This window comes from Phalacrocorax aristotelis, chromosome 1 (assembly GCF_949628215.1).
Source record: "Phalacrocorax aristotelis chromosome 1, bGulAri2.1, whole genome shotgun sequence".
In the NCBI taxonomy this organism is placed as follows: Eukaryota; Metazoa; Chordata; class Aves; order Suliformes; family Phalacrocoracidae; genus Phalacrocorax; species Phalacrocorax aristotelis.
In genome coordinates this window covers 31,654,728-31,679,511 of record NC_134276.1, presented here as the reverse complement: position 1 = coordinate 31,679,511, position 24,784 = coordinate 31,654,728, and the positions used below count along the sequence as shown (strand labels likewise).

At 39.0% G+C, this 24,784-nt stretch overlaps 1 protein-coding gene across 1 annotated transcript in view; it reads left to right on the top strand.

The window, feature by feature from the left end:
• The first annotated feature begins 245 nt into the window (after positions 1-245).
• RB1 (RB transcriptional corepressor 1) overlaps positions 246-24,784 on the top strand; it is a 75,471-nt gene continuing 50,932 nt past the window's right edge. The window contains exons 1-11 of the mRNA XM_075086854.1: positions 246-483; positions 724-841; positions 9,891-10,003; positions 11,919-12,053; positions 13,903-13,941; positions 14,592-14,659; positions 16,124-16,234; positions 18,532-18,680; positions 19,494-19,571; positions 22,145-22,254; positions 23,743-23,820. Coding sequence (XP_074942955.1) covers positions 395-483; positions 724-841; positions 9,891-10,003; positions 11,919-12,053; positions 13,903-13,941; positions 14,592-14,659; positions 16,124-16,234; positions 18,532-18,680; positions 19,494-19,571; positions 22,145-22,254; positions 23,743-23,820 — 1,088 coding nt within the window. The 5' untranslated portion in view covers positions 246-394. The remainder of the gene's footprint in view (positions 484-723; positions 842-9,890; positions 10,004-11,918; positions 12,054-13,902; positions 13,942-14,591; positions 14,660-16,123; positions 16,235-18,531; positions 18,681-19,493; positions 19,572-22,144; positions 22,255-23,742; positions 23,821-24,784) is intronic.

Below are 24,784 nucleotides of genomic sequence, written 5' to 3'. Positions count from 1 at the left end.
CCTGCCCTGCCCTGCCTTGCCCTCGCCCCGCCCGCGAGCCAACGCCCTCCCGCCGGTTGCTGGGACGCACGAAGCGGAGCCGCCTCCTATTGGTTAGCGGGGAGAAAGCAGCGCGTTCATTGGCTGAGCCGCTGGCGCGGGCAGCTTCTTCTTCCGGGTTCCTAGAGGCGCCGAACCGGTCTGTGTTTCGGGGGCGCGGTCGCCGCTCCTCGCCCGGGCGGGGGTGGGGGGGGGGAGCGGCACCCGGTCCGGAAGTGACGGCAGAGCGGCTGGCAGTGACGCAGTTTTCCCGCGGTTAGGGCGGTGGGGAGGGGAGCGTTAGCCGGTGGCCCTTCGTTACTGTCGCCCGCGGCGGGGCCTCACCGGCCGCCCTCCCGCCCGCGCACGGGCCGCCATGCCGCCCAAGCCCCCCCGCAGGGCCGCTGCCGCCAGGAGCCAACGCGCCAGCCCCGACGGCAGCTCTGCGCCGCCCGCCGCCCCTCGGTAAGCGCCGTCCTACAGGGGCCGGGAGCCGCCGGGGCGGCCGGGCGGGCCCGGGGTGCTGGTGGCGCTCCCTGCGCCCGAGGCTCCGGGTTGTGCCCTGACCCGGGCTCTCCTGAGGGGTGGGGAGGTGTCACCCCGAGGCGCCCTTCAGCAACAGGGGGTCCCTCCGAACACCGCCGTCCGGTGAGTACCGGTGTGCCGCGCCGAGACCCCGCCAGTGATGTCTTCTGCTTTTCCTAGACTCGAAATCGGGGAAGGTGATTTCGCTGCGCTCTGCGATGCTCTGAAAGTGTCGGAGAACGTGAGGGAGAAGGCTTGGAAGACGTACGAGAGCTTATCGGCTGCGGACGGAGCTCTGGTGAGTACCTGCTGCTTGTACCTCAGACCTCTGCCCTGGTACCTGCCCCGTGCCCCTGCTTAAAATATTAAACTGTAACTTTGCTGGCCTAGGGGCCAAGTGTCTCAAAGCCTGGGCTTGTGCGGTGTGACTTTCTTTTTTCCAAGTGCAGTTAGACCAAAGTTGGATGTTACTGTATGTGTGTCTATATAAACTACTTTCTGTATATCTCCCTTTTTAATAATGTTTTCCAATAAAGGTATGGACTCAAGAATTCTTTTAGATTACCAATAAATGACAGTAGAAAACAACACCATATGATCAACTAATTCTTCAAACCGCAAGTTATTTCAAATATGTCTGAGTCAGCTTTATATGGGTCAGCTCATCGTGTGTTTCTATGTATTTCTTCCTGCTGCATCCCTCTTTATGAGGCTGCAGAAAAGGTCTGGAGAAGGCTATTGCAGAGAAAGGGATGTTTGTGTGTTAAACTCTTTTGTTTTTCTACTGCCTAATCCATACGCGCTTACTGCTAAGGTATTTCCGTTCAAAATTAGTCATTGGGCATGTGTAAACAGATTAAAACATTATGCCCTTTCCTGATTTTTTTCCCTCCCTTTTCTTAGTGTATTACTGCTGTCTCAACAAGCTGACTTGGAGAACAGCTACAATACAATTAAATCCTGATGGAAGCTATGTTATACACACCTGAATTAGATTTAAAATACCTAGCTGGGTAGCCCTCACCACTGTGTGGTGTGTTTGTTGCTGCTCTCCTTATTCTGCAACTTGAGCTGGCCTGCCACAGCTATGCTGTCACTAGTAACATCCTGTCGCCTATGGCTTTTAAACCACTGTGTGGGTATACCAGCTCTTGATGTATTTGCATTTCACAGCGCAATACAGTAACAGCATGGGAGAGAGACTGTGTATGGCTCTTCTAGTAACAGATGCAATTTCTGGCCATGGATGTTCCCAGGGAACATTTACTTAAAAGCATAGTCAGGCTCCTCTATATGAGCTGAAACAGGAGTAGTCGGTTCTATTGAGTGTAAAAAAAAAAAAAAAAACCACAAAATCCAAAACAAGGCAGGTTTGAGTATAATTCTGTAAATTTCCCTTAGAGGTGAAGTTTTCTTTTCACTGATCATTAGCTAGGAGTGGCCAGATAAGGCACACAGCATTTGCAGCCCCTCTTTTCAGCATCTGAAGATGACCTCTGTTATGTATTCAGAAGAGTGTAATGACTAGATCTTCATAATGACACCTAGCTAGTATTTATTGTCTTGCAGTTAAGACCTGTGCTAGCAGCCCTTCAACGTATAGAAACAAGTCTATATTACATTGTGGTTCAATCCAAGGCATTTTCCTCAAACTTTCTGTTCTATCAGTGAGGTGTTGAAGTGAGGAAGCTGGCAAGCATGTGCCTCTGCAGGGATCTGGCAATCACTGGAGTTCCTCCAGTCCAGTGCAGGCTTCATTTGAGTGTGAAGTCAAGCAAATTAACACCCTGGATGATGGCTGCTTCTTTTTCCAGGCCAAGGTGTTGTTATGGTGAGCAGGTCTTCTCAGGGTGACTGTCTGGTTCAGGTTGTAGGGACTCAGGAGAAGGCTGTATTTGAATGCCCACTCCTTTCTCCCCTGTGGTAAAGGTTGGAGGGGCTGTCCCAGGGTTTGTCCTGGAAGTACCAGCTGTGTATGTTTTAATCACCATGGTTCAGTGCTAACCTCTTCAGTTCTGAACTGGAACAGAAGCTGGTTATGTGGCAGCTTTCTGTCCTCAAGCAAAAAGGGAAGTTGCAGGACACTGGTTGAGATACATACCTGCCAGAAGACTTCTGTATAACCCTGTAGTTTGACCTGAAGAAGGTCAAATCATCGAACTGCTGATGGAAATAGAGGATAGCATCTAATGATCCAACTCTCAAGCCATTTACAGAGCATAAAGACCTGAAACATTGCTTTCCCTGGCACATTGGTCTTGTTCTTTGTGGTTGATCCCAGAGTTGTGCCAAGCCTCTGAGGATGCGGAAGGGACTTGTAGTGCTAACTAGGAAGTGGTGTGGCCCAAACATAAGGTACTGTGGTAATTGGCAGAGATTCGGGGTGCAAATGCGGGCTTAGACATAGTCTGAACACCTGCTGTATCTTTACTCAAGATGTTTTATGAAAACATCTATTAGTACTGTACTTTTTGGGTCAATGAGGGTACATGTAATCATGTGCAAAGAGACTCTGCAAACAAGGTCTAGGCAGTTTAAAAGTATAAACTAATTATTTTTGGCACATGCACACAACAGATAGCTAGGATGTAGTGATGTATCAGCCTAAGCGTGCCTGCACTTCAGTGAGACACCTAAAGTCTTTGCTGGCCAGGCAGGCATCAGCCAGAGGAGGAGAAAGGTTGGTATCCCCTCCTCCCTGGAATGAATTCTCTGTGCTGTTACCTGCTGAAGCCACTGGCACTGCCAAAACTGGCTGATTTGTTGCTTTTTTTCCTTCAGGATGTCACACCTTTCCACAGTGATATTTTTTGTTTTGCATCTTTGAGCTACTAATGATCCTACTTCTTTCTGAAGTTTCACCTTTCTGATCTTAAACAGTTCTGCACTGCAGCTTTTCTTACAGTGCTCTCAACTTACCTGTTTCTGCAGCAGTTTGAGTCAAGGATATACAGCTATCACAGCTGGGCCTTGAATATTTGAAACAGCTGAACGCCTGTGAGAGGTGTGGAGGAGGAAGGTGACAGGAGATTGATGGTTACATAGTCTTTCTGGAAAATTGAGGCTGACTTGTAGTTGGAAAAACTAGACCTGCAGAGAGAGATTGTTCAAACCACTACAACTGTCTGTTAAATATGGTGGTAAAGTTTTCGTCTACGATAGCCAGAATTTAATTACACTCTTCTGCAATAAAATCATAACTTGAAATCTCTGAAATGAAACCCCAAACACTGGTTCCAGAAACATCATACTGAATCAGTGCGGTTGGTGTATGGTGTGAAGGAAGGTACCTGATACATGACCAGAAAGGTGTTTTATTTTAAAATTCTTTTTATATCTGGTGAACTCCTGCATGAATGTATTGTAAACACAGAATTGTATACATAAATAAGAGCTTTTGCATTAGTGTCATACAAAGACTTTTGTTCTATCATTTTCTTGTTTACAAAACCAAGCAACCTAGGTAAACAAAGTAATTTTTAGAGTTGTCCTTTTTAATCTCTTAATTTCTAAATTCTTTCATACCAACAGTTGTTGACTTAGAAAATTGGCTCTGATGCTTGCTTCTCTTGTACTCCTTATTTTTATTGTAACTGTCCTGAAATCTGTATTATGACTCAGTAGTGCCTGTAAACTCTAGATGGAGTAAATATGCTTAGTGGACTTACTAATGTACTTTGGCGAGCAGCATGTGATTGTTGGTGTAGGAAAGACTAGGAGAGGTCCTGGAAGCCATGCTAATACTGCTAGCAAAAAGTTCAGGGTGTTTCTTATTTTCTGCTAGTTTGTTTTGGTAAAGAACAACAACATTAGAACCCAAAGTAGAATATCGGGCGACATACGCACGAAAGAGAAACTTGAGTGAATTGTTGCTCCAGTTGAACTGATATGAGGAACAGATGACATGGTGACTAAACTGGAACTGAACTTCTGTAAAGAAAATTGAAGTGGTGTAGGAAATTGGTAGAAATTGGAGTCTGCCAAAGACCTTGAGGCACAGGGTCTGGTGTGCTTCAACCTCATCAGCCCAACTTGCTGTAGTATGTGGTGTGTGGGTAGGAGCTTCATTTTTTGTTTGCTGTTCAGGAAATGTGGCCCACTGTTCTCTTGCTGCTCAGTTGTTCAGACTCATGAATTCCTGAGTCACTTTTTTATCAAGGGTCTGTCTAACCCACTCTTAAAGAATTCTGATGAAGAAAGATCTACAGTCCGCATAGTTAGTCCTTCCTAGTTTAACTTTCTTTGCCCGTGATTTTTCCCCAAATACTACACTAACCTGTTTCTGTAATAAGTCAAGCCAGTGTGATTTTTCTATACCCCATGGATATGAGAACGTATTATGGCTGCCTTATTCCCCCTCAACCCCCCGAAAGACTCTAGCATATGAAGATGCTTCTGTCATCTTTTCTTGTTTCTAATTGCTAATCTTACATTCTGAAATGATCTCCAGCTGGTGACTTGCACTGGTATGGAGATACTACAGAACACTTGACTTGCACAAGACTATGTTCTTAGTGAAGAAAACTTAGAAGATGAACTGTAGCTTAAGTGGAGGAATGAAATAATGAGTTCTCTGTAACGCTCTCTATAGAGCACCCTCTATACAGGTTGCTCTGTATAGACCAAAAAGTTAGTGAGCAGGCAGTCAAATGTTCTCATTCCATAAAATTTCACATTTAAATGAAATCAGTTCCTTTTTTCTTGTAGCTTCTTATGAAAAAGAAAATGCTGTAGTTCGTAAACTGCCTTGTCCTCATGTTAAAAAGCACACAGAGGCTTCTTGCTTTTGGCAAAAGCATAAAATGCATATGAAATAATGAAGTTTTTTCTGTGTAGTTTTGGCTCTTATTTATAGAACCACAGCTAAACTGAACTTGAATCCACTGAAACTTTGGGTGGATGAGCAAAATTACAGATATTAGGATCTTCTGCTATCGAACAAAAACAAAGAGCTACTGAAAATGCTGAAGTAAACATAAATCATCACTGTGGCCTGTTGCTGGTGATATTCAGTATCTTAGTAGCAGATGCGTTGCATGTGTGTTGTGCCCTTATACTTTAAAAGCATAGCTAACTGGCATATGGTTTCTTTTTTTTAACTCCTCATCTTCCCGTCCTGGGGGAAGACTGATAGTCCTGCCAGCCTTGCTACATGCAAGAAAAGTGTAATGGAAAGTTGTCATATCAGAACTATTTTCATCAGTTCAATACTTTCCATTGACTTCCATTACTTTCAGAGGGTATTATGTTTGAGTTTGATATAATCTCCTGAGAACTAATAGTAACCTTCCATTCCAGACAATGTTCAATAGAAAATTTAAAACTGCTATTGCTGAAAAATGGAGGATCTAACTGTCTTTACACAGAACCTCTTACATGCAGACAGTGGGTACAGTGTTCACTTTCAGAATTTTTTTCCTAGGAAATCTTTCCTACAAGTTTCAATTCTGACCAGTTTTCTGTTGTGAATGCTTCTTGATTCTTTTTCCCTGCCATCTTCCCCTGCTGTAATCGTTAACATATCTCTGAATAATTCCTGTACCGTCTAGCTAGTTCTCTATATTGGTTGGGGCATTGTGGCTGAGGTTTTAGTAAGCCAAAAAGTTCCACATCTTCCCTTCCAAAAACGAGGTTTTTAGTATTTACAGTGTGACATCCTATACACCATTTGGTTCAAATACCCATCTGTGTTTGCATATTTCTCATGTACATTTCTCTTGACCTTCTTTTACACAACATAATTTGAAGTTTCTATTTCTGGATCACTTTTGTAGGCTGTCATCAAAACTGTTATCAGTGTTGGCAGAATAATAAACATCTCTAACTGCAAAATAGAACTGAGACTTCCTGTGACCATCTCCTCCTTGTGACTGGTTTAGTACTGGAGAGCCTCTTGAAGTAGAGAACAAGTTATTTCTGTTAGTGCCTTTAACACCTTGCAACAACATCTGGAAAGAAAAGAGGCAAAAATCCCATTTCACAATAGTTCAATCTGAGCATTTTAAGCCTATGACTCTTCCAGGTGGTTTTCACTAGATTTAGGTAAATTGATGATCTGCTAAAAATAGATTAAATGGTAGCAATAGCTGTTGTCCTGCCTGTTTTCTGTAGTGGTGCTGTATCAACAAAGATCTTGAGTCAGACTGTGGTCAAGAAGAAAACCCTCAGAAATTAATTTCTGGCTGTGAATTTGTCTTGCGTCCATTCCCATGCCCTCAAGTCCATCTGGGATGAATTGTCTGGCTTTGGCTATAAACAACCGTTAATTTGTGTCATAGGACTGGCTCCCCTGGAGTTATGACACTAGCAAAATAGTTGAATGGGTGATCCTGCTGCATTTTTGTTTTGCAGTCAGCTTTAACTCCAGGGCTTAGCTCCAGGAAAGACTTGAAAAATGTCTGTGATCTTTGGGAGGGGAAGGGGTGTGAGGAGGTGAATACTCAGGAGTCTGACTTGCAAGGAAGACCTCTCCCCTTTTCCTACCCATGATGTTTATATTTTATGTATTAGAATGACTAAAATCCTCATGCATGAGTATGGGCAGATCGTCTTATTTTCTGAGAAAAGTGCATTTTACCTGCATCTTTGGATGTTTTAACCAGCAGTAGCTGGTGGGATAGGCTCAATCTGGTGTTCTTGCATGTTTTCCCCTCCTCCCTCATGCAGCTGGTGCTAAGAGGCAGGCATACTCAAGAGCTGCTCACCTTTTCTTTGCCTCTAGAAAACAATCATAGTCTGTTAGTTTATCCTGGGCCAGCAGTCATCCAACATCTGTCTGGTTGAGAAGGTGCCCAAAGCATCCTGTAACACCAGGAAGAGATAACGGGGTAGTCCTGATACTAGAGTTTGACTCACAGTAATGGCTTGAATCTGGTGGATTGACAGGCTGCCTCTGAGGCTGCTGTCTTGTTTAATGGTAGAAATAAACAAGTTATTACACCAAACCATAGTGAATAAAGAGTTTAAGGATTGTTCTTGCAAAACCAAACCTCACTCTTACCAAATAAACCCTTGGTATAGCCATCAGGCATTCATCCTCCCAGGGTAGAGAGCTAGGCTTGTTTGGATAGGCAGCAAATGAGGAACAATTTCACCACTTTCTAGCACTTGGTCCTCCTGCCCTGTGAGATGTATTTACAGAACAATGTCATGGTCTGAGGTTGCAGGAGCATGAAGTGAAGGGAAGTTACTTATTAAACAAGGTCAACCAACTCCAGTGGCAGTGGAGTCCTCGGTAAGTGAGTAGTTGTCCTACTTCTTGATAGGTCAGTAGCTAGCCCTAACCTGCAAATTTTTTTCCAATTTATCGCAGACATATTAATGTAGGAAAATAGTCATCCCCATCCTACAGGACATTTTTTGTTCATATGTGCCTGGTAGCTGCTTATACCTGTCAGCAAAGGATTGTTGAGACTGGCTGAGATGGTGAGAGTGCATCTTTTAGCAGGGCCTTTCTTCTGTGCAAAACCCCCTCAAGCATTTTTTTTGCCTCATCTGTAGGTTGCTGGCGGTATACAATGGTAAATAAAATATCTAAAGAGTGAGGGTTTCCAATAAAGAGACTGACTATTTGATATTAATATCCATTCCTTTATGTATATGTTTATGTATATATCAAATGCATATCAGTCTGTTAATAGCTACTTTTAAAACAATTTTCTGTTGTACAAGGTTTCATGGTTCATAGAGACGCTCAAACAGGAATGCAGGAAAAAGAGTAACTTAAATAATGGGCAGTTACTACATTGTTGAAGGTGGCTGGTTACTTTACCATTCAAGCCTATACTATAATTTTTATCAGTTGCACAAACCAATTAAACTTTTCATTCTTTGGAGGAGGCCCCAGTCAGTCTTCATGGATGTATAAACACTGGTCCCAAGAAAGAAGCAAAGCAATTGAGGAGCAAAAATTGTTGGCAGTGTTAGTGAAAATTTTTATATAATTTATGGGCATGGCAAGCTATTTGTTATGGTTACACTGGCAAGTAAGTAAAGACGCAAGCGGGTGCTGAGGATGCAGAGCCTTTTGGGGTTGTTTTGGAAGACCACGTAAGATGGAGGGAGCTAGGTCTGGTGCAGTCTTATTCCTATTGCCTTTTGGGAGTATTTTCTAGGGTGAACTGGCCCCTGTGGTTCACATTGGTGTTGTCTGGGAGGCAGCTAGGTAGAGATATCAGGGAGGGATTAAAAAAACAGGCCAGGGAGCAGGCTAAAACTAAGCAGTGTAGAAGAGCAGGAGTTTGGTTATTTTGGCTTGCTCTCTCCTGGAATCCATTTCACTTCCATCCCCTAATGGATGTCACATCCAACCTAGAGCAGCTGAGGGATGCACTCAAATTCTGCTCTGTTGCTGAAGGGGCATTGGACACTTATTTACAAGGACACCAGATGTCCAAAGAATATTTAATGAGTTTGCAATTTTAGAAGTCTTGCAGGGCTGCACCCATGCCTGGTTCTGTCTGCAAAACAGATGTTTCTAAAACCTGTGGTATACCTGCTTGGGTTTTTTCTTCCATACTTCTACAAAACATCACTCTTCAGAGGTTTTCCATTGAGATGCTGTTTTGGTGGAAGGGTACTGGAGTTGTATCTGATGCCCAGCCGGCTGCAAGTGACTAGCTTGTGAACCATCAAGAGTGAAGTGCATGTAGATGGCATGTCTCATTGTGGGATGGCTTTTCTTTGGTAAGGGGTGATTGGTTACACCTTGTACAGAAGATGGGTACCTTAAGTGTACATGTAAGGTAGGAAAATGCCTGATAGTGCTTGTTATGGTCATCCTTTACTAAACAAATAGATGGGTTTGTGGTTCAGTTCTGATAAGTGGTTGAGATCCAGCTGGAGAATAAAGTTCATGAGCATTCATTGCCTGTCCTTGTAATGATTGTATGTTTCTTTGTCTTACGCCTACCTTCTTTCTAGGAAGGAGCAAATCCTTCTCTACTTATTCCTTAACCTTCAGTGTCTTGTTAAGGTCAAATATAGTTTATGTATGTAACTTAAAAAAACCAAAACAAAACCCAAAACAAAACCCCAACCCAACACATGGCTTCTGCCTTGCATAAACTTTCAGCGGAATCAAGGCTTCTATTTTGAAGCTTTACTGACTTTTGAGTGAAATTGATCTTGTACTTTAGGAATAAGAGTTGAAGTGCTTGGTCTTTCATCTGCAATGTAAAACATGTAAGTTTTCAGTTATCAAATAATTGGCTGTCATAGCCAAATGTTTGCCTGAGGGTGTCTTGTTTCACCATTTATAATTTAGTTTAGACAAGTTAATGCTTTCTATATATTACCCACTTTTCTTGCATAATAAAAATAAAATCCATTTTGTCTTTTTCTAAAAGGCTTATAACAAAAAGAAAAAGGAAACATGGGGAGTCTGTATCTTTATTGTAGCAATTGATCTGGATGAAATGACATTCACTTTCACAGACCTTCTGAAAAGTATAAGCTTAAGGTAAGTTAATATAAATTTCAACCATTAATAAGGCAACAAAATATTTTTAAAGCAATCTTTGTGCCTGTCAGGCTAGTTGATTTTGAAAGTGAAGGTTACTTATGGGAATTGTTGAATATTTCGATAAACTAGGTGTCTTGCTGTGATATTTCAGTTGAGGGAACAATGATACTTGTTTGATTCAACTGTGATTTGCTTTTATTGTATCACAAAGCTAATTCTTGTTCATGCTCAACCTAAAGTCTTCATCAGTTTAACATGGTTTATATTACACTTACAATATTTTCCTTTCTTTCCCTGTCTCAAGATTTTCTGTAGGAAAAAAATGGTACTCTTCAAATATTTTGCCAGCATGCTGCTCTTTTTCAAGCATTTTAATTCCAGTCTAAATTTTGTACCTTTCCGCATGCTTTTTGTGAAGGGATTGATACTGTCATATTTGTATATTCACTAAGTTTGTAATACAGAAATTAAGGTTATAGGGCAATATCTATTTTGAAGGTAAATTTAGGTGTCACCAGCAATAGGTGTATGTATGTTAGATTCTTCTAAGGAACAGGATTCCAGTGCATCTGCCTAATAACTGTGCTGTGTGTTGAAAGGCTCTGCTCCTGCACGTGCTTTGGATGCTCTAGGGCAGGAGACTAAAGCAGAGCGCCAGGCACATAGTGGTGGTAACCTCAGGCTTGGGGTTAACTATCCTTTTTTTTGTAAGTCATCAGTTATGATTAGACTTCTCCATGCCTCTCCTAACTTGCCTTGTTTCCCAGAGCAGCAGTCGGGTCCTATGCTTCAACTTAATCTCTTCAGTCTTGACTGACTTGGAACCGTGTGGATGAAATCTAATTGCAGTTGTGCAGCCATGTTCAACGTGTTCCACCTGAGTACGGACCAACTTGTGCTGCAAACTGAAAGAGACTTTTTCCCTTGGGGTTTCAAAGAGTAAGCTCTTACTCTGCCAGTTTTTATTTTAGAAATACTCAATTGCTTGTTAGCCCTGGGCTTTTTGTCATCTATAAGGTCAATCTGGCAGAGATTTCTAGCAGTCATCTTATCCTCTAGAGCCACACAGATATATTGAAAAGATTTTTCATTCCACAGTAAATGAACTCCCAGATGAACTTCTGGCTGTTTTTATATTATGTTTTTCAATCTGGCAAAGATCAAAAAACTTCCCAGAACCCTATAATCTCATAAAGGATCAAAATATATTTGATATAGTTGACATAGTTGAATATATTCGATAGCTTCCTCCTCTTTAATTTTTAGTAATCTGCTCATTTTGGTTATGAACCAAACAACAAAATGCTTTCTTGATGGCCATAATATTACATCGATGAGTAGGCAAAACTTTGCTCCTCTGTATTTCCAAAGGGTGGGGCTGTCCTTGCCCCCAGTTTGTGTTGAAAGATTTGGAATTCCATATTATTCAATGCATTCATCTCAGTTTTCATTCCTAGGTTTCTTTAGCATGGATGGAGCCAAAGTTCCTGTTCTTAAGAGTAGTAAGAACACTTCTGAAGTAGAACCTCTAGCTAGAACAGAAGAGTCGAGATGACTGTTGGATATTTGTGGTTTTACTGGCAGAGCAAGGAAGATGTGTCTAGTTAGCAAATCCTGACTTCCAAAGTCAGGATCTGTGCTAGCCAAGAAAGTTCTCTTTCTGTAGTAGAGCCCATATAGTGAGAGGTCTGTGCTACCTAGTTGAAGAGTTTTCTTACATCTGGAAAATGTAAAGGTGGTATATGGGGCTCAAGGTAAGCAAGTAGTGTTTTCCATAGCAAGGTTCTCAGTCACTGCTAGTTGTAGTAATATGCTGGAGCCTAGTGAAGTAAGGTGATGCGTTTTGGTGGGGGCTTTAAAAAGCTATTGCGTAATGGTCATTCTCACTGACATATTTTTCCTTTTTTTACAGTGTATGCACATTTTTTCAGTTTCTGAAAGAGGTGGATGTTAACATGGATACTGTAAGCACTAAAGTTGATAGCACTGTATCAAGGCTGAAAAAGAAATATGATGTATTACTTGCACTATACCACAAGTTTGAAAGGTAGTATACGTTTTTCATTTTAAAATTATGAATTCTTTATGGCTGTCAACATTTAAGTGTATAGATTTTTTCAAAATGTGTATTAGAAGAGCAGGTTTAAACTCTGTGAGCTAATATTTACAGAACAGTGAAATGGAGCTGTTTACATGCATTGAATAAATACATCTTTCATTTTATTCCACAACTATTACAATGCATTGTTAAACAGTTGCCTTGTTGCAGTACAAAAAAGAGTAAGAGCAGCATAAGTGGTTTCTTTGTTAAGCTATTTACAAATATATGGATTGGTTTACTATCTATATTTTTTTATTTAAGGGACTTCCCATTTCTCCCTGCCCTACCCCTTCCCAAATCCTGATCCAAGAGTTTTTCTAAGGAGTTCTGGAAAGAAACTCCCAGTCTCTCCCAGATCTGGAACTGAAGGCCTTTTGTTCCAGTGTCTAGGGTTGTTGCAGAGCCTGCCCTATTAGCAGTTCTCCCTTGTAATCAAGGTAAACCTTCCCAAGAGGTATAGCTGAGTGACCATACAATGAAAATTGAGGGATGTTCTCTTTGTACGGAATAAATTGAATGTGCTTATGGCAGAGTGCTAAGAGCTTTCTGTGAGTAACTTGAAAATCAGAAGATTCTCAAATGAGTCCTTTTTTTGAGTTGCTGTTACTCCAAGGTGGTAAGTTGCTGCTCTCTATGCTTTAACATGAAGACAGAGATAATGAAGGCTTTAGATCTTTTTACAGGCTAGTGTGTGCTAGCATAGATGTGTATTGGCATGATCTGATACCCTCTGAGGTATTTTTTAAACCAGTCTGTGAAATTCTCTATAGCATATACCAGTAGAAAACTGTTTCATGTTATTAAACATTGAAGCATCATTCTGATGCTCCTATTACTTGATTCTGTTGCTTCACAGTGGTGTGGTATCTTTCACCTACAGGAGTTTGAGTCACTGTAACATTTTGCCTCCCAAACAACAAAACGCTCTCAAATATACCTTAAATGACCCTTGAAGGGGGTAGCAGGTCACCCCTTGGGAGTTTATAGAATCAAGGCACAAATGTGATAAAAGTTTTGTCTTTTCAAAGCCCCATCAATCACACTTACCATTAGCTTGAATGATGTGTATATCAACATTTTTGTAAAGTTTATAGTTGCCTTAAAGCTATAAAGTTCTATGAAAGTTGTAAGTAATTTGTTTTTACCCATTGCAAGTCTTTTCTGGGCTATAAAAGTGTCGCTGCAGATTTACACAGGCATGTTTTGGTTTTTGTCCTTCCTCTAACTCTTCTTCACTTGCTTACTTTTTCAGAACTTGAATTGCAGTAACAATTTTTAAAACAGAAGGATTTGAAATTTGTGGTTTTCCCCTGTTTTCTTTTTGAATAAACTGAATTTATTTCTTGAAATGACAAATACCTAGAATAATTAGGAAGAAACGTTATGCTGCAAGGCTTGCCGTGACACTGCAGAGAGTAACAGGACATTTTAAAACCTTCATAGAGTGTTCTGGGCAGCTGTCATATATACTTTGTGTTTTACAAGCCACTGAGTAACAATGTACATACAAATTCTGGCTTCCTGGAAGAAAAAAATACAAATTTTTATTATACAGAATTAAAATTGTTCCGCTATGCGCAAACTTTGTCATAAGCATGCAGGCAACAATGTTATTTCAGGTCTGGCAGGGCTCTAGTTGGTCTGTTGTTAATCTGTTGTCCAACAGTCAACATTTTTTAAAGTTAGAATAAAGTTTTGTAAACTGGTGTATTTTTTACTACATTGAAGTCAAAGTCATTACAGAGTTTGTTTTCAGAAAAGTGTTTAAAAATAAGAATTCATTTGTATTTTCTAGGACTTGTGGCCTTATTTATCTGGAACAACCTAGTAGTGAGTAAGTTTGACTTTCCTAAATTGTGTTTGTCAAGATAAGATGTAAAACATGTCAGCATTTTTTTTAACGCATTGAGTGACCTAAGTCATAGTATGTAATGTGTTTAATTTAGATCTAGTGGGGACTTTGAATTTCAGTGAGAGATGATGAAAGCTGCAGAAGTGATATATATATTTGATCACTTCCTCTGTGAAGGATCGCCACCCAATGGCGGGTGACTCGGCATGGTGGAAATGAACATTTGGAGAGTGAGCGTCCTAATCATAGCAACAAATGAATGGATGAAAAGATGCCTTAGCAACTCCCAAATGAGCTTGGTTCATGCTGTGACTGGAGAATAGGGCATTAGTCAAAGGCACAAGAGAGAACAGCTCGTAACAGTTAAGTGAATTAAGTGAATTATCCACATTCACTTTCTTTTCCAAGGATGATATAGATATTTTCTGATTCTTGAATGGGTTTACAGAAATTTTTTTTCAAATGTGTAGTCATAATTATTTAGGGAATGGAATAATTAATAAACCTAGCTATATGGGAAGTATTGCATGTTGTCTTAAATTGTTTCATAGACAGAAGCATGTTTTCAGAAACCATAGCTTAAATTATTACAGAGCTGTTAATGCAAAGACTTTATTTTTGTGTCTCTACAGGATTTCTGCTGAACTCAGATCTGTATTAGCCCAAAAAACTTACTGGATTACTTTTTTGCTGGCAAAAGGTGAGTTTTGATTAAAAGACAGTTATTTCAATTAATATTGTTGAAGTGAGTTTATGGGTTTGTTTTGTGTCCAGTATGAGACTGGCATCCTTATTACAAATGTCCATAGTACAGGCCCAGAATGTTTTGACTGTGTGGCTTTTGTAACTACTTGGTAACATTTCTTTCTATATAATTTTGCCATTTTAACTTCTGTTACTTCCTGTGTATATAAATATATATTTTTTTAAGCTTTTAAGATTTTTGTATTTTGAAGGTTGATATTCTGTATTTGAGTCTATGCTGAGGTGCTTTATAATCTGCCAATATTTTAATAATGGATGAGTACCTGAAAAGACTGGCAGAGTTTTTAAAATAGGCTTATATATTAATAATTTGTAATTTTTATTTATAATAAATACTATTATAAGATAGTAAGTCCCTGAAATTATGTATACTACAATTCTTCCGCTTAAAGCTGAGTAATGAAACAATTACAATAGCCTATGGACTCCTGTTTCATTGTACTATTCCTACAAAAAGGAATGAATCATGTACCTTAATTGCTGCTTACTCCAGGTCTGTGCTATCAGCGAAGCATATGCACCTTTGCCATTGAAATTGGTCTTGGATCAGCTGAGCTTTGTGGAGCTTTCTCACTAGAATTCTCCAAGCATAAGCATAAAGCAAAACCCACAAAGCTTCTCTAGCCTGCCTTTTCACAGAGGAAAGCTACAATTTACCAGCAAATGGTTGAAGTCACAGGAGAGCCTGGGTGATGCTTGCTAATTCTGATAGAAAATAAATTAAAAAATCGCATGTGTAAATAGAGCACAAGCAGTGGTCTGTTAGATGTTCGGAATTGCTATTGGCTTTCCAAATTTTTCGTGGTGATGCATGCCATCTTGGACTGGCCCTGCAGATCTTCTCTGATATATGAATCATAATTTGGGAACACCTAGAAAAATGTAGTTTTCAAAGTGCTCTTCATACTAATGTTAGTGTGACTTTTAAGTCATAAATTTGACAGGCTGAGCGAACAGTGTGATAGTGTGTTTTGAGTTTCTCTTCGTTATACTAGCAACTGCTTTCTGAATATTAGCAGCTTTCACAAAGCTTGTGTAAGAACATAGAAAAGAAAGTGAGGAAGAACTGCACAGAAATAAGAGGTACATGTAGGTAGAATAGTCTATACAGTTACCTCACTATAGTAAAATGAAAAAAGTCAGGAAGGAACACTGAGAGGTAGGAATTTTGTGCACAGTATATTTATATGTATGTTGTCTCTAAAGTAACGAACCTCTTAAGAACTATGAGTTTTAAAATCAATAGGCTTTAAAGACCACTTGCATCTTGTATGATGCTTTCTGAATTCTAATTGTAGAGTTTATGAAATGACCTTCCAAATCTTTTTTTTCAAAATTACTTTTTAAATTAAGTCAAACATCTCACAAAGGTTTTCCTTACCTTTTTAAATGTTTGCAGGTAAAGTTTTGCAAGTGGAAGATGACCTAGTGATTTCTTTCCAGTTGTTGCTGTGTGTCTTAGATTATTTTATCAAACTGTCACCACCTGCTATGCTCAAGGAACCATACAGTAAGGATTTTAGTTTTTTGTTCACTAAAGTAGAAAGTAAATTGGTTAAATCTGTATTAGAGTTATGCTAACATTCATAATTAACATAGTAAAACTTCTTAAGCTTATTAAAATTGATTTTTTTGTTTTAGTTCAATTTAGGCGACAATGAACTTGAATTGAATTATAGGAATGTGGCAGCCTGTTTAATATAATACTTTTTTTTTCTATTCCTACCATCCATTTACTACATCCTCTGCTCATAGAAGTTGTTCAGCCGCTTGTTAAAATAGCAGTTTTACTTTGGCACAAGAATTCAGGTTCTGGATAGATGATGACTGAAAGCTATTTAGGTTTACTTTGAGTTACAAAAGGAAAAGATGATGCTATGACTCTGTTATTTCATTGTCATATAATAGTGTGATGACAACAGAAACATACAAGATATTGGACTATACAGACATTTAAAAAGAAATATATGGTAGATAGAAAACGTAATTGCAGTGGAAGCTCAAAATAAAACAGTAGAGGTAAAATGTAGCTAGCTTTGCTTTTATTATGTCCCCTTTGTTATTAGCGAGTGTCTCTATTTTAAGTAAAAATATAATGGGTCTTCACTATAGAAACTTCTGTTCAGCAGTAACTTCTTGTATGTTCAGTTTTTAGACCTAAAACCTGGAAAATATCACTAAAAAGGCAAAGAAAGTTAAGCACTTATGGTAACTTTCAAAGACAGAATTCTATTTTTGTTGAATATTTTCTTCTGCAAGCTATGGAATTGATATACTGAAGTATTTGGAGCCACAGTATATAGAAAACATTTTTTTGATACTAACTAGTTTATCCTCTGCTGGGTTTGGGTTTGACACTAGTATTTATAGCCTAAATCTACTTGCTTTACTTCTTTGTTTCACCACTAAATATCAACTTGGGTTTTAATGTCATAAAATAGATGATGTATTCACTGCTATATTAAATTCCATGTTTTGGAGAATATTTGTCTGACCTAGTAATTATTTTTTGCAGGGAAGAACAAATAACCTTGCTTTTATTCTAATGCCAATAGAAATAAAGGGTGGGAAAGGATGGGCCTGTGACAAGCAAATCCCTGCCCTCTTCTGGTACTATTTTGAATTAAAATTTGTCCTTCATAGTAGGACAGACATGCTACTGATTATTTCAGATGTCATAATGCAGATCTTTTTCAAAGAACCCTGAATTGAAACTACCTGGTTTTGAACTCTGTGTTCACACTGATTTATTTCTTAATGAAATTATGAAGACTAGGAGTTCATTATTAGAAACAATTTGGTTCTGTGCATTGTCTTGCAAAGAAATGCTGCCACTTCCAACTAAATTGCAAATATGGGTTTCACTGTCATAAGCGTAAAGCATTAGATTTCTGACTTGAAGCTGTGTGATACGTTCAGGTGCTGTGTAAACTGTCAAACAGTGCTTCATTCTTTTAGCAAATAACACAATGTATTGTTCAAATCCTCATGACCAGGAGGCTTCACGTTGTGCTAAATGATGTCATGCTTTATGATCTGACTAAGGCTGAGGGGATTAAGATGCAACCACTCGAGCAGTGTAGTTTGTCAGATTTTCTCAGAACAGTTATCAAATATAAATGAAGTTACAGATGAGAAGAGCATGCTGATTAGAGTGGCAGTTTTAAACCAACAATATTTAATGATATTAATATAATTCACATAGTTCAAGCTGATAATATGGAAGCCATCTACTTTGAGCTTAACAAAATGAAATATTTTTACCTCATTGAATTAAGGTTTTCTGTTAAATTCTTCCAGGTGAACTCGTTTGTTCCTACTTGTTTGCCTGGGGTTATCTGGGGAAAGGAAGAATAACTTGCAGAACCATATTCCAGGTTCCCACCAGCACTTAAGTCTTGCACTGACTTTATTAGCCTTCAGACACATAGAGTGAAGTTACTCTTTCAGCTCCTTGTTTTACACTTCTGTAAAAAATAAACAAAATAGTTACTCATCTGTGAAAAGTTAAAGCTTTCCTAGCTTTGCAAAACAGATGCTTATTCTAAGCTACTTAGAAAGGTGCTATTACATTGTGTTGAATTGCTTTTTAAAAAACAATGTCCAAATACTGATACAGGAATTTAAAAATTAGTTTTATTTTCATATGGGTTTTCTGTAATGGAGGTCTGTTACCCTGCTGAACAGGGAAATATTTAAGATGACAACCTGAAAAATCATATAAAAAATTTTCTTTTAGATTTAAAAATTTAAATCTCTTCTTTCTTAAGATGATTTTAACTCCGATGGTTCTGACTATCTTTCCAGAGTCTGCTGTGACTGCAGTGTCTGTTAATGGTTCAGCTCGAACTCCAAGAAGAGGTCAGAGCAGGAGTACACGTACTTCAAAGCAAATTGATACAGATACAAAAGTTATTGAAGTCCTTTGTAAAGAGCATGATTGTAATTTAGATGAGGTAATGCCTGTGTTTTAAAGTCTGTTAGATCTTGCTGCTAAACCCCATCTGGAATATATATTTATTTAAATGGTCTTTTCAAATCTCAATACTTGTGCTTGCTTAACTGTTCTCCCAATGTCAGTAGTGGAGGTATTCTACCATTAAACAAAACAAAAACCCCACAAAAAACCCAACCCCCCCAAAAAAACCCAAACCAATAAACCCCCCCAAAACTCAAACAAAAAACCCAAACAAAATAAAAAATACCAAACCCAGAAACAAATAAACCACAACCAAACCTTAAAACCCAAGCCCTTTGGTATGGGTGTGGGCATGGGCCAGGGAGATGGAACTGTGAAGAATGCGGTACAAAGTTATAGGCTGATCACAGCATGTAGCATGTGGATGCAGGGCTGCTTTGATGGGGATTCACAGCTGCATCCCATGATGCGAAAATGTACACAACAAGCACATGGCTTCTGTGTGGGATCTTAAAGATCACATTTCTTTTTTCCTTTGCTGATAAATCTATTCCTGTGTAAAAAGGACTGATTTCTGAATATCCAAGACAATGGACACAGAAATATGAAGTCTGGGAAGAGTGCAGTTCTTTTCCAGTTTAGTGATTTAATGTTCCAGCAATGGATAACACACTGCATGGTTACATATTATGTTTTGAATATGTAAGCAGTTTCATTTTTGCTTTATTGAAAACAAAACACACGTGCATTACAAAAGTGTCTTGTTTAGCTTATTTAAATAAAGACATGAAAGCAGTGTATGCATGGCTGCCTCTCTACATTGCTAATGTTACTTTTTTCTTCTTTTTAGGTCAAAAATGTGTATTTCACAAGCTTTATTCCTTTCTTGAGTTCTATTGGTATTGTAGCTTCAAATGGACTACCAGAGGTAATCAGAGGAATTTAAGACAGTTCAAAAACAGTGCTTTACTTCATGCCAGATAGCTTCAAATTCCCTGTACACACTGGTGAAGTTGTAATAGGTTCTATTAAAATCCAGCAAAATGATTTGTTTTTCAGGAATGTGGCTTAGCAGGGATTCCAGTATTCATGGATTATATTTAGCTCTTACATTTGAATTTAATAAATTAATTTCCTGAGGCTGAACCAGGGCTTTTGCTCAAAGCAAAACATGATGTAGGAGTTGCATATCCATGATCTTGGTGAGGCCGTTAATCTAAAATACAACTATTAGAATATCAGGTCTCTGAAGTCAGTCTATGAATGCATACCATCTTAAGTTACACACCTTCATTTAAACTATAACTGAGACATGCTAGAGAGATATCCAAAAGATTAGGCTCAGTGTCACAACTGGCAGAGTTTGGACTTCTGTGTCTGTGCAGAATTACTTTCATCTTAATGAGTTGTAGCCTGGATACAGCAGACTACCTCTATGTAATTGCATGCAGGAGTGTGCCTTAGTAGGTAACTTCTTGCAATGTATTTACATCCGTCATTCTTAAGAGTAGGTTTAGCTGTGTGTCACCAATAGATGCCGTAACCTGAAAATAAGCAGCTCCGAAGCTTATCAGACTGAAGGTCTGCAAGATTCAGCCAAGTATACGTTCTGTTCATTTTCACAGCATGTTGGGTGGGGGGCAAAATACAAGACCCACTGAAGATCTTAATCTCTTCCAAAATTAAATTCAGGGTATCAGCAGTCTGTTTAGACTTCTTAATTTATGGGTGTGTATATAGTTGGAAGCCCTGTCTGAGCTTCCAGGCAAAGGCCATTGTACAGCTTATTCTCAAATCAATGAGGGTTCTTACCCAAGACTGCTCAATTTAAGCATAGTATCAAAATTACCAGTCTAAGACTCTGCTGGTGAAAATTCTGTAAAATGATGCATTTAAAAAAAAATCCAGTCATACAATCTTTGCTCCTGAAACTTGAGTGCCTGAGGGGATGTTCTAAAACAAAGCAAGCTACAGCTATATTTCAGAGGTAGTCAGTTCTTATGTAATCCAGCTAACCATCGATCATAGCTGAGATCATCAACACAATAGCTAGTAATATGGGACATTTAAATTTTCATAAGAAACCACTGAGCTTTTGAAAAATTTTAATGTTGTTTCCACAAGAAGAAAAGCTTTTGAGGCTTAATATTCATATTTAATTTGTCTTCACTGTGTTTTTGATGGGCAGGATTTATGAACTGATGAATAGGTTGATTCAGAACTCTTATTTTTGGCTGAAGGTTTCTTCCAAGTTGGCCCAGTATAGCCATTTTGTCTAAGAGCTGCTGGTTTTTGCAGTGAGAATCTGAAATTTTTAGAAACTTACAAAAATACTGAAGTATTTTAGACAGAAAGAATGCATAAGGCATTAGGAAGATAATAAAAATGAAAAGATAATGAACTTTTTTAAATTAAAAAAAATAGCAATAATAGGGATTGAAAGAATAATCTTTGATTTAATAGTGCTCATCTCAAAGCTCTAACCATGAGATCAGTTTGGAGCAAATTCATTTGGCAAAGGTAAAAGGAGAGGATGAAGAGCAAAGCCGTGTAGGAGGTATTTGCAGCTTAATTTTTCTTGGGACTGGGAGGTGACCAATTTGGATTAATATGCGCTGTTGCCTGTTTTTCTAGCAGGGATTTACCAGAGCACAGCATCTTTTAGTATGTTCAAGAGCTCAGGGAGCAGATAATTGAGGTGACTACCTACTGCTGCAGGAGCACAGTGGCAGATTTGAAGTGGAGGGTAGGATCCGGCCCTGATTAAAAAAAATTCCAGACTTTCAGTTAATGTTAGTCACCTAACAAACAAAAAACACACAAAAGCCAAAACCAACAAAATTTTCCTTGCAAAATGAGATTATATTAATGAGATCTAATCAACTAAGAAACTTTTAACAGTAATTTAAAAAAACAACAATGTGGATATGAAATAATTGTCTATGTTTTTGTTGAAATAGGCATGTCCCTCTAAGAACTACACCAGTACAAATGTTAATATGAAATGGGGAAACTCTTAGAACAAGAAGGTTTGAGTTTGGGTCTTGGCCTTCATCTCTAAACCAGCAGAGACAGGGACTGAGCTGATGACCCAACAGCTGCTTTAAGGACAATCGTTTTACATTTCCTGCTCCTGGAGACACCTCTCTTTTATGGAAAGATTTAAAAGCATGGAAATGTTAGTTTGATTTGCAGGCCTGTGTCTCCCAATCTAGCTATTTTTAGCTCTTTTACAGTGTCAAGACCTACATTTCTTCAAAAAAGTCTCATAGTCTTGGATTGCTTTCTCTTATAAAAAATTATCTTTGTTTGCGCATGGGAATGATAATTTTCCTCTGAGTAGGTTTCAGCTGTTATGTAAGAATTGACTTTGTGAGCTCCAAGGTAATTCTCTCAGCATTTCAGCATTGTATTCATGAGGTAGGACTAACTTGTATTATTCAGTAAATTGTCAAATTTGTTCCTGTAAAATAAAGTTGGTTTTTTTCCAATATTTTTAAGGTTGAGGTTCTCTCAAAACAGTATGACGAGCTCTATCTCAAAAACAAAGATATAGACGCAAGATTATTTCTGGATCATGATGAAACTCTACAGCCTGATGTCATAGCATGGTAATATTTCAATTTACTGTTTTCATTTTATAATAGGAAACATGAACTTGCATTGTTTTCCACCCCCTCATGTTAGAGATTGAGATCTCTGTATCCTGTTGATCTCTTAGGTTTCTAGTTCAGCTAACATATTTCTGGCATCACCAGCCTTGCTTTACATGGTTGCTTAAATGATTAGAAAACATATGACTGTGACTCCACCAGAAATGATTTGGAAGCTCTACTCTAATTCTTACTCTGTGCGAGCCCCTGTCATCCAGGGGAAGCTGAGGAATCAGGAGGAGGTGGCCAAGGCCATGTCATGCTAGGTGATTAGATATGCTTGAGGCCATATTACGGTTCTGGGGCCATCTGGCATGGAATGGCTTGGGTCCTCACTGTCCAGATCCTCCTCCTGAAAACCAGATACTGGCATTTGGAAGCTGCGTGCTGGGAGTGGCCCTCAGCCAGTTCTGACTTCTGACCTGTACCTGCAAATCGTCTGGGGAATGGTAGTTTACATGGGACAGAAGTGCGCCACAGATGGTTTAGCAGAATAAACAGTTGCGTGCCAGTGCTGGTACTGGTGCTGTTCACTAATACAGATGTCATGGATCTGTTGGGGCAGGTCCAGAGGAGGGCCACAAAAATGATCCGAGGGCTGGAACACTTCTCCTGTGAAGAAAGGCTGAGAGAGTTGGGGTTGTTCAGCCTGTAGAAGAGAAGGCTCCAGGGAGACCTTATTGCGGCCTTTCAGTACTTAAAGGGGGACTATAGGAAAGATGGGGACAATCTCTTTAGCAAGGCCTGTTGTGACAGGACAAGGGGTAATGGTTTTAAACTAAAGGAGGGTAGGTTCAGACTGGATATAAGGAAGAAATTTTTTACAATGAGGGTGGTGAAACACTGGCGCAGGTTGCCCAGGGAGGTGGTAGATGCTCCATCCCCAGAAACATTCCATGCCAGATTGGATGGGGCTCTGAGCAACCTGATCTAGTTGGAGATGTCCCTTCTCACTGCAGGGGGGTTGGACTAGATGACCTTTAAAGGTTCCTTCCAACCCAAACTATTCTATGATTCTATTTTTTTTTTTTAATTCATAAGCTTAAATTCCATTGGGTCCTGGCAATTCAACATTTCCATAACTTGATGTGAGCTCATGATGTGAGTCTGTGACTTCATCTATGCTAGAAAAATACATTCATTTAAAAATGGATTAAAATAGAGCTAACACCAGCTGTACATATAAAATAAGCTGTTTATAAATAGAATTCTATTTAAAAAAAAAAAACTTGGAAGGGAACTTTGGAGGTTTAGTCCAACATCCTGCCCAAAGCAGATCTACTTGGGAATTTAAATGACGTTGTTCTAACAACTGGAGTGGTTGGACACCTAGACCTTCTAAAAGTCTGTTCCACAGTTTTTGTCTTCAGAGTAATAAGTCTTTATAGAAAACATTCTCTTTTGAATTATGTTAGTTCTTCATAAGTTTGTTTTCCATTTCTGTAGCTCACAGTTGGAAAGGACACCACTAAAAAACAACCCAGATGAGGAACTTAATGTAATACTTCCACAGACTCCTGTTCGGTATGAGTTTTTCTTTTAATCTGTGTTCTTTTGTTTAATAACCTAACCTGAAATATTAATCTTTAGTTGTTTTCATTTTAAAGTAACTGTTTGTTTGGTTTTCATAAAACAGACTGTAGTTCTGGTCACTGATGAGCAGTGAGCATGTACTGAGGGGTGCTGAGATCCCTCAGTTCCTGATGAAGCTGTTGGATAACAGGGAGAGCTTTTTACTTAGTTGTCTCAGAAATGCAAGATGTCTGTAAAACAGATTACTGTATTTGTTCTGGTAAGAACGCAACTTCATACTTCCGCGGCAGTACTTTTGTCTGCCATACTTCCATCTTCCTTTCTTATCTTTACCTCTATATCTTCTGGCTTCCTCTCCTGATAGCAAATTGTATATACACACACATTTCTTCTCCCATAATCTTTTTTTTTCTTAGTATTGTTTTCTTTCTGCGTGGGAAGGTTAATATTTCAGAGTGCCAGCATTCTCCGCTGCCCCCCCCATATTAGGAAGATTAATATTTCAGAGTGCAAACATGTTTTGGTTTATCGGGTAAATGGACAGATATGATAGAAATATGTTAACTGAAGATTGATCTACAATCATATGCAGAAAAACTGCAAGCTTTAATTGAGTTAACCAAAGGAAGGGAGATACGCATGTTACATTTTTCCCTTGTGCCACATAGTTTTTTGACAAAGTCAGTATGTTTTTGCCTGGTGGTGCTTAGAAACTCCTGAACACTCAAGAACCAACCAGCTGTGTCACTGCAATGCGATGTGATATGTGGACAAACAGAGAAGTGTCTGCACAGGTAGTCATTCTTAAGGTGTCAGGTTTAGTAAAATTGGACAGTGAAATTCTTGTTCCATGCTTGCTGTATAAATGCCTTTCATTTTAGCATGCTGTAGAGATGAGAGAAGTTAAAATATTGTACCTTTAATTATTACTTTAGCTTTCTTAAATAAGTAAAAT